At 46.8% G+C, this 14,632-nt stretch overlaps 1 protein-coding gene across 2 annotated transcripts; it reads left to right on the top strand.

Annotated features, from left to right (window-relative positions):
• Positions 1 to 4: 4 nt before the first annotated feature.
• Positions 5 to 13,752, top strand: LOC135809175 (uncharacterized). 2 transcript variants are annotated; one of them, XM_065322459.1, is made up of 8 exons: positions 5 to 537; positions 4,850 to 4,893; positions 5,636 to 5,781; positions 6,084 to 6,165; positions 7,647 to 7,689; positions 8,589 to 8,660; positions 10,404 to 11,657; positions 12,608 to 13,752. In XM_065322459.1, exons 1-8 carry the CDS (start codon positions 367 to 369, stop codon positions 12,692 to 12,694), a joined length of 1,899 nt encoding a protein of 632 aa, XP_065178531.1. In that variant the 5' UTR covers positions 5 to 366; the 3' UTR covers positions 12,695 to 13,752. The 2 variants fall into 2 exon arrangements, with proteins under 2 accessions (XP_065178531.1, XP_065178532.1); XM_065322460.1 differs by lacking the exons at positions 5 to 537; positions 5,636 to 5,781 and having other exon boundaries at positions 4,872 to 4,893.
• Positions 13,753 to 14,632: the final 880 nt, after the last annotated feature.

The raw sequence follows: 14,632 nt of genomic DNA, 5'->3' as shown, positions 1-14,632 counted from the left end.
TACTTTGACAAGATAAGAATGAAGGAGTTCACAGGTGTTGTCTTTCAGTATCAGTCACTCACTCACAGACGTCTGCTTGAAAGCAATGCAATCAGATAGCGATTTCGCCATGCTTGATTCTTATCTTTTCGTACACCTCTGTGTTTGCTTCTGAACGACTTCCTGAAGAGGTCTTCTCGTCCTCATTTTGAACTTTTTCGATGTCAAGTTGTAGATAACTTATTGAATAGAATACTAGTAATTAAACTTTTCGATGTAAAGTTCTAGATACCTTTATTGAATAGAACAACTCCTGATCGAGTCCTGAATGAATGTCACTGCATCGTATCGTGCTACAATTTAAAGTTTACTAGCGCTGGAAAGAGAATGGCTAAAAACACCACGGGAGAATCTACGGTCAGTCAGGAAAGCGAGGATGCATTTAGAGATCGTATTAATCTGGACGTCATCAAACGAACTGACTCACTAGCCAGAAAAATACTTTTCACATCTGACAGCTCCTGTCTATTTATCTTCAACACGGACACAGAAGTATGGGTGAGTTATGTGCAGCAACATATAAAACTCCTTGGGGTTATATTACTTCGAAGTAGATACAGTCCTGGCAGTATGGCGGTAAACACACGCCTGCCCACACACGCCTGCCCACACACGCCTGCCCACACACGCCTGCCCACACACGCTCTCTAGGCTGCAAAGTTCTGGCACAGAGCTCTCCTTCTCACCACCACCACCATCAGCTGCAGTGGTGTCTTCAACTTCATTCTCCCGGGTCAAGCTCCGTATGAAGACATGCAAGAAGAAGATTGCCTGATGAGTCCAGCGGGGACGAAACGTACGTCGCAATCGAGCTATGTCGTTGCTGTGTCATCATCTATGTGCCATGCGCTACTTGATGTACCAGCCTGCTATGCCGGATACCGCCAGCCATGCATCGACCAGGCGCCAGGCGCGAACTGATGGTGCTGGTGGTGAGAAGGAGAGCTCTGTGCCAGAACTTTGCAGCCTAGAGAGCGTGTGTGGGCAGGCGTGTGTTTACCGCCATACTGCCAGGTGTGTCTTTACCACCATATTTATCAACCATAAGTACAGCTGCAGTGGTGTCTTCAACTTCATTCTTTTAGCTACAGTCCATTCATAAAAAGATGAACTTCAACTACAGACTAGTTCTAGCTTTTGGCCATAAAACATGGGTCAAACCAAGAGTGCATAAACAAGAGTGTGCAACTGTGGTTATGGGTCAGTGCGCGGCGCGCTGCCTTCATTACGTAACTTACCTTCATCACGCTCTGAGAGCATGCATTCAAACTCACAATTTCTCGTACGAGCCCATCCGTTTTTGCTCGATTCGTTCCAGTACCTACCCCATCTCTAGATTTTAGCGCGTGAACTCCAGTTCCGTACAAAAGTCTATTTCAAACCAGAGGGAAAGTGCAGTGTTTGATTTTCCGCAGTGCGCGGACTGCAGCTGAATGATGTAATGAAGGCAGCGCGCCGCGTATCTGGCCCATAGAAAAGAGATCACAGTTGCCATACTCTTGTTTATGGACTCTTGGTCAAACTGTTAGAGGTTTTCAGAATTTTTCCTGCAATCGGCCATGGAATGCTCTTCTTTCTGAAGTCTATTTCTCCAACAAGGAAGCCGTAGCCATGGTAACAAGAATAGGATTTCGGCCTGGATTTGCCCCAAAAGCACTGAATTGGGAAAAACCATGAAATCTAGGCCGTTTTACTCCACTTGCAACAGTACGTGAACTATGCGGTTTGAACCAGAGAGTAATTGGTATTGTACTACTCCCTGGTTCGAACACCAGTTGAGGTACCTATTTGGACCCTTTTCAAATATCCCCTTTTTGCCGCACTGCCATGTACAATAAAATCACGAAAAATCTCCAAAATATTTTAATACAGCTCACCATAGCCGGAACCGATCTTTTTATGAATGGACTGTAAGGACGTACAGTCAACTTTGCGTATAGCGACACTCGGCGGGGCATCAGAAAAGTGTCCTTATTCGCGAAGTGTCGTTATATCCGAAGTCTCAATATATGTAAAAAGTTAGAATGTATATGTAAAAAGTTAGAATGGACTTTCCTCTGGGCATGGAATTCCTGTCGTTATTCGCGAATTGTCATACCGTATGTCAGCGCCTTTAACGCCATGGCCTTATATTCGAAACGCCGCTGCTTTCCTAGATATTTTATATGCGAAATGACTCACCCACTACGCCATGCCATAAAAGTCAAAGTCCACGCAGAAATTTCAATCGAAATCCACTTGTTCACCCTTCCTGCTGGGCTGTAAGGTTGTTAGCATGGTACTTATTCCTTCATTTTTACTAAACGTACCTCAAACGTCATTTTATTTATGAAGCCCATGGCTTTATAACTGAGACTGGCTTTATAATCCAGTATACCGACATGACTTTAAAGGTGCGGACATACGGTAATATCCGCAGTCGTTATAAGCGAAGTTGACTGTAGAACTTCTTTTGAACCTAGCATTAGGGAGTTCACCAAGAAAGTCAAATTTGAGAGTTGGCCTAATAAAACGCTCGTTTTTCTGAGATAGGGATATGCTAGAAATAAGCTTTAAAGGGGAAGTATACCCTAAAATCAAATTTTCACCAGTTGTAGTCTTCTGGGTGCTGAGTCGAATGGTCTTGGTCCGAGGAAGCTGCGACGCTCCCTTCCTACTTGAATCCCAATCGAACTCGCGCACCTCCACCGAAACTGGGTGACTGCGCCCTACTAGATGGGGATTTGTATGCAAAATGTCACTAAAAGCGCCATTTCGTTCTTATAAAAGCACGGATGACCGCGATTGGCCCATATGTTGTACTCTTTTGGACGCTGAGTCGACTGGTTTTGGTCCGAAAAGGCTGCGATGCAGCGTTCCTCCTTTATTCCCAATCGAACATGGTTGAACAAGCGGTCACGTGCTCCTGCGTACACCAGTCACCTGGTCACCGTGCCTGCAGGGTACAACTTACTAGCCTGTTTGACCTTTTTTGGGTGCAGTCCTGTCACTCGAGTTGAACTCGAGTTGAACCTTGGTGTGAAAGTTGTCGCCTGCTGGCGCGGTGACCAGGTGATTTGGGCACCCAGGAGCACGTGACCACTTCTTCAACCATGTTCGATTGGGAATAAAGGAGGAACGCTGCATCGCAACCTTTTCGGACCAAAACCAGTCGACTCAGCGTCCAAAAGACTACAACATATGGGCCAATCGCGGTCATCCGTGCTTTTATAAGAACGAAATGGCGCTTTTAGTGACATTTTGCATACAAATCCCCATCTAGTAGGGCGCAGTCACCCAGTTTCGGTGGAAGTGCGCGAGTTCGATTGGGATTCAAGTAGGAAGGGAGCGTCTCAGCTTCCTCGGACCAAGACCATTCGACTCAGCACCAAGAAGACTACAACTGGTGAAAATTTGATTTTAGGGTATACTTCCCCTTTAAATGTTTATGGTCAAAACTCCAAAGCAATCCACAGTTATGGACGATTGAATTCGGCGAATTGACAATTTCTTCAGTCCTAGACAGCAGTACAAGCATGAATGGGGCTGGTGTGGTTTTCTTCCAGCACTGCACTATCTGTTGCGTACATGTGGGTGTGAACAGAAGTGCACGGCGATACAGGATGTGCGCATGCATGCCGTGCGCATGTATGCCTTGCGCATGCGTGCGCACTTCCACAACACGCGCTTTCATCATCACCGCTTCTCAGCGTTTGCAGTTCACTCAATTTTGTCGGCCGCGGCTCCGGGAAATCGCTGTGGACTGGTTTCTGTGATCATTTCCCTTCTACCGCGATGAGCCTAACTGTTCTAGAACCCTCTTGTTTTATACTATTTGGAGGCTGCTGAACACAACAATCGGGTGTTCCTCCCGGGGCCGAGCATGCATCTGGTCGAAATTAGTACTTCGCAATGCCCCTGCACTCGAGGGCAGTGTCTGCTCCAGCGCCGGGTGAGCCGGGTAATCCACCCGGTTGGGCGGCGCTTGGACCCGGTTGAAAATATAGTACCGGGTCACCTGTGACCCGGTTGGTACTGTCGAACTTTGAAAGGACTGACTACATGGCTTGTATGTGTCAGATACTTCTTCTTCTTTCGTAATTTTCTAATTCCTGTCCTCTCTTTTCTATATGCGGCTTTTTCCATTCGCCTTTATATCATTGGGCCTAGTTCCCGTTTATTGTCCGAATTAAAAGAAACCAACCAACCAGGCTACCGACCCGGTTGAAATGGTTGCGCCAGGTACACGTGTACCCGGCTGTCCTACAATCCTAGAGCAGACACTGGAGGGGTGTTTCATCTTAACCAAGTTCTACTGTACCGTGAAGTACCGCCAGAGCGCCCCGTCTCGCGAGAGCGCCCCACCTTGATTTTACAGCCAGAGAAAGGAAAATCGTATGGCAGAGTGCAACGAAGTTTGTACGATGTAAGAAGCTTAGTGTACTAAGGTCACACTTGGCAGGTTTTTGTGTAGAGCTTGTGTCCGCTCGAAGGTACGAATTGACTGCAAAACGTGCTATATGTGTACAAGATTCATGTCGTATGACCTACAGACAGCAGACCACCTCCACAATACGACCACGAAAGGATGAGATGGTGGGGCGCTCTGGCGGTACTTTACGGTATATGCGTGGGCTCAAAACCAACTGCCCATACTACTAATGCATTTCGACCAATTCTTTATCGGGTCGGGCCAATGTTGTCTGCTTCACTGGTCTGTCCTATCTGAATCACGTTTGAGAAGGCCGACACAAGCATGAGGATCAAGCCCTGACCCTATCTATCCCAACGAGGAAATATGTTTTTGTTCTCTCGCTGTGTGTTATTGCAGGTGAAACAAGAATCAATTGCAGGGCCTGTATTTGTATATGAAAGGTACGCTGCTGCTGTCGGTTGAGCCACATGCCCGTGAGAATATTGTGAGAGGCTGTGCTTTGTAGCTGCTGGGGACGGTTGCGTGCATTTGTATACATTTGAGCACGTGTAGCTGTGTGCATTGTCAATTGTACAGCTCTGTACAGTCAAACAGCTTCCATGTTGAGTAAAACTACAGTTGCCTTGCACCATTCTAGATTTCATACTTCCATACCACTGCATCTGTGAAAAATGAAGAACTTAATGTAACATTGTAACATGGAAAAATGTGGGCGCAAGTTATGAGATCGAGTCCACCAACTAAACCAGATTGTTGAACAGTCAGACGTGCACAATCTAGCACAAAACTGACAAGGAGTATGGAGATATTCCACGGCATGAAAGTCAGCTTGAGCACTGCTCGATAGCGCTAGCCAACGGCCTTCCAACTTGGAAGGTTCAGGGGTATTAGTGCTAATTCCACCGTCTGACTGTTCGAACTCTGGTTTAGTTGGTGGACTCGATCGCCTACCTTGTGCCCACATTTGTCCATGTTTAATACAATGTTTTCCTTGGCTCACCATCATGTATAACATTATCGTGATTTTTGTGTATAACAGTTACTGGACAAATAGAAGTTTGGGTTAATTAGAAGATTTTCCTGGAAAATGGGGGGTTGGTTTAGTTTTAAAGGGACTCTACTTACTGCTGTGTTGCTACTGTAACATGTTGTGTTTGTTTGTGGGTGTTCTGCCCTGTTCAGAGGTGGGGATAGCTTGCCTCGGTATGCATTCATGATATTATCCACTGTGAAAAGGTTAGAGCAAGAGTTCTTTGAGTACGTCTCGCCGCAGATGACGTTCTCCAAAGCAAATGAAATGAACGTCATCACATACCAGTCTCATGCAGGTATGAACTAGGCCTAGTATGAACACAGGTGTCCTGTCATCCTCCCTTTTGTTTGTTGTTTCTCCATGTGTCTGGTCTCCGGGCTGGAAGCCTGCTGGAGTGCCTTTGTAAGCAGGAGTCAGTGCCAATGCCACTGATATTGCTGCTGCTTTTTGTTGTTGTTTCTCATCTTAATCCTAAAGGTCATTGTTGTGAGCTGATACCGTTTTGATAGTCATGTTGGGTGCCATTGATTCCTACAGTACACTGCACTGTAGTGATGGGCTTTTTTGTGTGTGTTTTGCTCTGCGTCACTACTGCAGACCCGAGTGGTGTTTCCAAGCTCAAAGGCATCTGGATAGCCTCTCCAGGGAGCTGTGCTGCACTGGAAGAGAAACTAAACAGGTGCAGTACTAGGTCATGTAACGTTAGCTATAACCAAGACCTCTCGTGTATGTTGAGATAAACGTACATCGGACTGAATCTATCCGTGCACTACATGCACACGGCATGTACAAAACACATGTCTTTCTAGCTCGCCCAAGATTGCTTGCAAGCTTTCAAGCGAGTCCGATCAAGCAATAATGGAAATTCATACCGGGGAAACCATATGAGTGCTTTTCCATGCCTCTCTGGGCTCAGAGTGAGGTTTGTAGCCACCAGAGTAAAAGTCTTTTTCCAGGGTCACAGCCGCACCAGAGTATAAACCACATGTTACATCCAGTTCCTATGGAGGTAGCGCAACGGTGTAATTGGCTCGGATTTTTGTGTAAAAGTTGTGGCTCTGGCCCCAGAAACATGGTGCTACTGAAGTATGTCCTGCTGGAATTCTGATATCCGTATGTACAAGACTCATTGACATGTGTGTGTGCTGTTTCTTTTTAAAACTATTCTTTGTATTTGTTCAATGTTGTAAAAAAAATGTTGACTCACCTCCACCATTACACTGCGCTCTTAGCCAACTAGACCCTCCTGCACACAATCGTCACCACTGCGAGGACACTTCCGTTGACGATATTGATAACTCCTTCAGACAGTTGTTTCGCTAATACATAGCTCATCAGTGAAGGTAGATGTTGAATGATTAAAAATTAAAACATAGACCAAACTGCTATTATAATTATAGGGTTTTTCACATACAAAACTGGCATAGCTGAGGTGATAACGCGGGAAAAGGAAAGTGTGAAGTACTGTTGACGCGCATGGGACATGCATGCAGCGTCAGAAATTCGGCGCGGAAAATCAATCACTATGACTATCAATGCAGAAATAATGTGCCAGAATCAGTGTACTGTGTAGCGAGTGAGAGTCTGTGTATTGCACTTGTCCGAGCGCCATGAAGGCCTGCAAACTCACCTCACGAGGCTGTGGCTGTCGACTTCGGCGGGTCGTAAGGTGAGTTTGCAGGCCTTCATGGCGCTTGGACAAGTGCAATACACAGACTCTCACTCGCTACACAGTACACTGATTCTGGCACATTATTTCTGCATTGATAGTCATAGTGATTGATTTTCCGCGCCGAATTTCTGACGCTGCATGCATTTCCCATGCGCGTCAACAGTACTTCACACTTTCCTTTTCCCGCGATATCACCTCAGCTATGCCAGTTTTGTATGTGAAAACCCCTATATAATAGCAGTTTGGTCTATATTTTAATCATTCAACATCTACCTTCACTGATGAGCTATGTATTAGCGAAACAGCAGTCTGAAGGAGTTCTCAATATCGTCTACGAAAGTGTCCTCGTAGTGGTGACAGTTGTGTACTGGAGGGTCTAGTCGGCTAAGAGCGCAGTATAACGGTGGAGGCGACTCAACATTTTCTTCAATGGCTGAGAGCGGTGTCGTACCCTGTGATGATGTTCAATGTTTTTGTTGTTCACTTAGTCTTGTGGATGAAATTGGAGGTCCTGCACAGCCAGTCCAACAGGTGAGCATCAATACTGTGTGCACGAGTGTGTGTGAAAAATAGGGATTCACTGGCCAGAAAAAGCCACTCGAGTTGCTATGTCTAACATAGTTTGTTCGCTATCATCGCTTCGGCGATGGGCAGGAGTATGAGTGTGCGTGCGTGCGTGGTTTGTATGCCTATGGATATGGTGCGTGTGTGTGTGTGTGTGTGTGTGTGTGTGTGCACGTGTATGTGTATGCACATGTATGTGTAGGTATGTGCACATGGTTACCTGAGGGTCGTAGCATCTAGAGAGATGACACATGCACGACACCGATAGTGTACCCTAAACAATGGACTTTTAGACCCCGGATTTGGAGGTTCTACCTGATCCTTGATTAACTGTAGTATGGAACACGCGATAGTGATCAAGGCCATGATATGTTGACCCTTCACTCAGTGTCCCTAGACCATTTTCCACCCGCTGATGTGAACAGAAAAACTGGCATGCGCAATATAAAAATCATGCTACCGGTACAATTGTTTTTGTCGTATGATTTTATTCTGCCTTAATCCTTGCTCTTATGACTTGGTGGTGGTCACGCAGAGTGTTACGCGCCACGGTTCTGTTTTACGCCGGGTAGATACCTTCCGTAGGGTGAAATCGATACGCTGATGTGTGTGTGTGTGTGTGTGTGTGTGTGTGTGTGTGTGTGTGTGTGTGTGTGTGTGTGTGTGTGTGTGTGTGTGTGTGTGTGTGTGTGTGTGTGTGTGTGTGTGTGTGTGTGTGTGTGTGTGTGTGTGTGTGTGTGTGTGTGTGTGTGTGTGTGTGTGTGTGTGTGTGTGTGTGTGTGTGTGTGTGTGTGTGTGTGTGTGTGTGTGTGTGTGTGTGTGTGTGTGTGTGTGTGTGTGTGTGTGTGTGTGTGTGTTGTTCACAGGAATCTACTCCAGCTCCTGTCAACGTCATGGAACTTCTTAGCAAAGCTCATCAAAGAAGATTCAGCGAGCAGGTATTACTATGATATCATATGGACTAGTAGTACTATTGCGTGAAGACTTCTCTCAACGACAGTCAACTTTGCTAATAACGACTGCGGATATAACGATAATTCACGAATAACGACAGAATTTCCATGCCCAGAGCAAAGTCCATCCTACCTGTATGCATATACTGAGACTTCGGGTATAACGACACTTCGCGAATAAGGACAATTTTCTGATGCCGAGTGTCGTTATACGCAAAGTTGACTGTACATGTATTTTGGCATCCGTGTGTGAAAATCACCTCTGCATGCCTGCATAGTCGTTTAACCGCGCACCTGCTCCCCCTGCACACCCACATACACATACCGCCAGTTGCAATATTTCTATGTGGACACAACAACGTCCGAATGGCCACTGTACGTTCACAGTCATGAACACTGAAGCCAGCTACCGTCCCAGTACAGTACAGTAAAACCTCTAACTACAGTGCATTTCAAAACTATAGACGCGTAGGGTTTTTGAAATATTTCAAATTTGGCTGGAACCTTTTGAGAATAGTTTTCGGAATAATGCTCAGGATCGCTCCACAATTACTCTCATATAGTTTCTAAAGGATTGGATAACAGACGCCCAATTTGGAAAATTTTATGCACAAAGTGATCACAGATTTTATGTGGTATAGATGCTGGCATAACGGTTTTTGCCTAGGTACGCGTCTATAGTTTTGAAATGGACTGTAAAGACCACCGTGACTAGCGACCAGCCTGGTACAGTAAAACCTGCAACTAAAGACCACCGTGACTAGCGACCAGCCTGGTACTACCGACCACTTCGCCAGGCACGGACGGTCTCACATTCAAAATGCACTGTGACTAGCGACTACCTGCTGAACGCGACCAGCGACCGCCTATTCTTGCCCCAAAGACGAATATTGACCCGTAACTAGCGACCGCGATGTACGAAATCAAATGTTGCTCGAAGCTCCTTCTTGAAAATTTGCTGATTTTCCATGGTCCTGAAAGGACTCTTTCGATACTACAGCTGAACAAATGGACACAGGTCATTTTGACTGTGGAATCGGTGTGGACTGCACTACACCTGTCCAAATTTCAAGCTCTGTCAAGAATAAACACGATTGGAAACGTCTTGGAGAGCGCATCGAAAGCGCTCTCTGATCGATGTTAACAAAGACAGAGCAGCTCTGACACCCCAGTCATACAGACGAATCGACGAAGGCATCAAGGAATCCAGAAACAAGCAGCACCGCAAGGTCCTGATGCTGAAGGACCGCGTTCAAGCAATCGAGAAGTTACAACAAGGACAGTCGGTACGATTGATCACTTGAACAAATTTGAAGCCCAGCGTAAAATGAAACTAGTTACTTCTACACTCCTGGTTTCAGAGGTAGCAGCTGAATTTGATGTCTGCAAAAAGTAGTCTTCTCCCTCTGTCTCTCTCCGTCTCTCTCTCTCCAAGTGTTGTTTGACCTGAAAGAAGAATGGCATTGCGCAAGTCCTGGGGAATCGTATTACATGTAGCTGCATTTTGACATACATATCATATACGGGATCCATATATGGTCGCGCAGTGCAAACCTCTAACTAAAGACCACCTGCCACTAAAGACCGCTTTTGCTGGCACCAGGGGGTGGTCGTTAGTTACAGGTTTTACTGTATATTGTTCTCATCAAGCAGGGAAGCGCTGTACGATGATGGTGATGATGATGATGATGATGTCTGCTGTTCATCTGGCGTTGATTGACGTTGCAGGACGGCGCAACATCTACCGGTCCCCAGCCGCATGCCTTGCAGCAGATGCAGCACCGCAGTTTGGATGGTGCCGGTGATGCACTCCATCTCACTGATCTTACGTCGCGTCTCAATGCAGTCCTCGGTCTGGATGTGCCCAGAGTCACGGCCGGGCAATCAACGTCCGCCGGACCTACTTCTGTGCCTCTAGCTGCACAACGCCACCCTGCTACCATTCCGGGACAACAGCAACAACAGCAACAGTATCACCACCCACACCAGCAACAGCACCAGCACAATCCCCAACAGCAGCAGCAGCAGCAGCAGCAGCATCTTTCAAACCAAGCCGCTCTGCCAGGACCCATTCAAGCGACGCTCACACAGTCAGTTGTCGCTCAGCCAACTCTCACTCAGCAGCTTGTTCATGGATCAATGTCCTCGCAACACATAAACGTAACACCTAGCAGTACTGTTAACCAATTGGCTACTCAAACGTTACCTTCCTCTATGGCTCCAGTCAAAATTCCGTTTCCCCCTAGTCACGCTACTACTCACAGAGGCGATGATGGTGGTGGTCCCGGTGATAAGCCCTCTAATCTTGCAAAGCCTCACAGACCCGGCAAAGCAGACAAACTTCCGGCAGGTGTCCACATTCAGCCAGCGGTGGAGCGAGGCAGCAACACATCCCATCGCCGCTCATCCGCTCCCGGTCAAGCCTCAGCACAAGTTCGCCTGAGGTCCAACACAGCACCGATCCCCATGGGCACGCGCATGGTGAGAGCGGTTGATGAGACGACGGGTGGTCCTCGTGTGGTGCGGATGAAGAGTGTCGGTGTGGATGAGGCCTCTGGCAGTGCAGTGAGTCGCCACCAGCAAGCAAGTAGTGCATCCTCCTCCGACAGTACTTTTCACAACCCACTGCTCAATGAAGTGTCCACTTCCGCACCAGGCTCGGAGTATCTCATGCGCCCGTGTGAGTTTGACGGAGCTCAACTCCACCCGCAGGCCTCATTACCGGCCGGGAGCAGTGTGCAATTTGTTACTCCGCTGCAGGACAGCCGGCATACAGTGCATACTACTACATCTGCACATCAAATGAACTTAGCTCGCCCAGTGTGCCAGGATAGCCCTACTGCTCCTGCTGCTGCTGCTGTACAGCGTGACGTGGACAGCGGTTTGGATCACGCTACCGGTATTGACGGCAACCTGTCTCCGCCGTGCTTCGCTCCGCTCACTCTGGAGCAATTTCGAATCGGCCTCCTACAGCTTGCTCGTGTGAGTAGTAAATGTGCTTGCCTGTTTCGTGTTGCGTATATAATAATTGATAGCTATCAATAAAATGAGCTGTGCTGTCTCTAACACACACACGTGCACACATACACACGCACACACACGCACACACACACACACACACACGCACGCACTCACACACACACTCTCACACACACACACACACACACACACACACACACACACACACACACACACACATTCTAACGGAGTACAATATGGGTTAGCCAGAACATTTTCTCGTGGCTGTCTTCAGTGGTTGTCATCACTCAAGGGACTGAAAAAACACGAAGAAGTCGAAGAGTGGACTGGGATGGAGAGTCAAGGATTAATTTATAGAAAATAAAAAGGACCAAGGAACTAAAAGTTACGCTATAATGTCCACTAACACCACCAGTTACTAAACAATCAGCTCATGCAATAACATTGCACGACACTGACCGACGGTACTGACGTTCTACAACTAACTGGCTAACAGCTCCAGCACATCTTGAATGCACACTCCAACAGCCTTCCAACTTGGAGGTTCTAAGTTAGAGCAGAAGAGCAATTCTATGTCTCAGTACTCCTTGTCAGTTTTGTAGCATTTTGTCGCACTCGCTGACTGTATAAGATCTGGTTACGTTGGTGGACAGTTAGTGATAACTCGTAACATTTTTGTCCTTCTCCTTTTTCACAGCAATTCTATTAATTGTAGAATTAGTAGTAATGATGTATTATCCCCTAAGAGCGATGTGTCCTACGTAGAACAACACAACAAAATAGTGCATTGAGTACATTGAGTACGCACATGTACACACACACACACACACACACACACACACACACACGAGCGCGCGCGCGCCATAGGCCACAATTATCTTTCCTTGGATGCTTTCATCGCCATCTCTCCAGATGGTTTACTGGTTTTCGTATCTTCCTTTTTTCTTGTGCAGAATGATGACTTGCTGCAACCGGTGTACCAAACCTATGTGGACACTATGCACAGTCTACACACAGATAGCCATGAGCAAGGTCTGTAGAGAAAAGACATCCATCTTTAAATCAATTATAGTATTATTAATTTTCATGCTTGCTTTTTGAATATGTTTTCGAGTTTTGAATCTTTTGGTCTATATCATCACCAGGACCAAACTAGCCGGATATTCTTACCGTACTTGACTTCTCAACGTTTTCCTGCTTGTCACTGCTCTGGCTGTGTACATCGGACCATCTTCTTAATCATGATTATAGGGATGTCATGCAAACGCTCGCATCCCCCCCCCCCCCCCCACACACACACATGTGCTCTCTCTCTCTCTCTCTCTCTCTCTCTCTCTCTCTCTCACATACACACACACACACACACATGCATGCACACACGAACTTTCTCTATCTCTCTCTATCTATCTATCTCTCTCTCTATCTCTCTCTCTCTATCTATCTCTCTATCTATCTCTCTCTCTCTATCTCTCTCTATCTCTCTCTCGCTAGTAATCCCAATAGCTCATGTCTTGTCTTGCCGGTAGTCCCACGGGGCGATTATCACGGTTCACCGCAACCGCTTTCTCTCTTCTTCGGAGATATCTGTCTTTTCCACGCATATTCGTATTTTAGGCTTCCTCCCACTGGAATGCTTCACTCTGTCAACTCTCACCATACTCTGTATCTCCAACGTATTTTGTTTCACGTCAACGGCGATTCTGGTTGTTGTTGTTTTTTTAAAGATATTTTTACTTCTTCTATCATTTGTCATTTTTGTCATTGTGTCTAGTGAATATTCCTTTGTCGTTTTCCATTATTTTCCTCCCACTGGGATGCTTGGCTCTGTCAATCCTCGCCATGCTCTATCTCCAGCGTATTTCATTTTATCTTCACTGTACACTGACGTTTATTCATACTGTTCCAGTACTCTCTGCGAGGACACACGCTCTCTCCCCCCCCCCCCCCCTTCCTCTTCCCATTGTGACCCCGGTATCTCCAATAGTCCTGTGCTTGTTCCTTTTTTTAAAGGTTTATGTTTTTGCTTTTTACTCTGTCCCATGTTGCCTCGGTGTCAATGAACACCAGGCATTGTACTTTGAAGTATTTGGGCAACACATTCCTCCTTCCTTTGTACTGCAGCAGTGTTGCTGGGATGTCTGTTTGTGTGTGGCACAATGCTTGCAGTGGCGTTGATTGCTGACAGCTGGAAGACTGCCAGAGAATATTTGAGGATTGGTGGTTCTTTTTGTGGTGGTTGCCTCTCAGGCCCTCTCTGGAATGCAGCCTCAGTGCTACATTGGATTTTCTTCATTCATGCTGCATGATGTTGGTCATCAAAAACGGATCTTCCGCCCGGTAGAGCACTCAACCGCTCAGCAAATCTGCAAAATCACATCCATGAAAAGCTCCTGTACTCCCACCGTGATTATAATGAAGATGGAGCTAATTTGATAAGCTGCACATTGATAGCAGCAACGTGTAACTGCGGTGCTGCTCATATATCAATGAAATCCGACTACATGAGTCTGGTAGTGTGTGCTCTGCACCAGTTCACAGTCCAGCTAGCCCGGTGTTCGCAGGTCTAGCTAGGGCTGCACCGGTTCACAGTCCAGCTAGCTAGCCCAGTGTTTTCAGGTCTAGGGCTGCACAGCGCTCGGCGTGTACTCGCCTCACTTGATCCATTCCATCGACCAGCACCGTACATGGAAGTAACTACAGTGCTGGCAAGTGAAATCCGACCCCCTGCTCACATCGCAAAGAATGTGTACCCACCGCTCAGGGGGTCGGATTTCAGTTGCCAGCACTGTACATTGTATTTTGTGATGCGCTCCTAATCTCACCAGCGGTATACTCTCGACAGCTCGAGGCATGTCTAACCAGTTACCTCGTGGAACGTTTTAACTCGTCCTCTCACAACCGGCACTGGTACAGGCATGCATTATTCAAGATGCCAGGCACCTTCAGCCAGCACGGGCACCAGCTAGTCTGAAAGTGCA

The sequence above is a fragment of the Sycon ciliatum genome, chromosome 2 (genome assembly GCF_964019385.1).
Source record: "Sycon ciliatum chromosome 2, ocSycCili1.1, whole genome shotgun sequence".
Lineage (NCBI taxonomy): Eukaryota > Metazoa > Porifera > Calcarea > Leucosolenida > Sycettidae > Sycon > Sycon ciliatum.
This window is presented reverse-complemented; position numbering and strand designations above follow the sequence as displayed.

Excerpts from the sequence above, each read along its gene's own strand:
- LOC135809175 (XM_065322459.1), top strand. The coding sequence starts at position 367 with ATGGCTAAAAACACCACGGGAGAATCTACGGTCAGTCAGGAAAGCGAG. Across the intron at positions 7,690-8,588 it reads CTGCACAGCCAGTCCAACAG|GAATCTACTCCAGCTCCTGT; the intron begins GTGAGCATCAAT and ends TGTTGTTCACAG. Across the intron at positions 11,658-12,607 it reads GCCTCCTACAGCTTGCTCGT|AATGATGACTTGCTGCAACC; the intron begins GTGAGTAGTAAA and ends TTTCTTGTGCAG.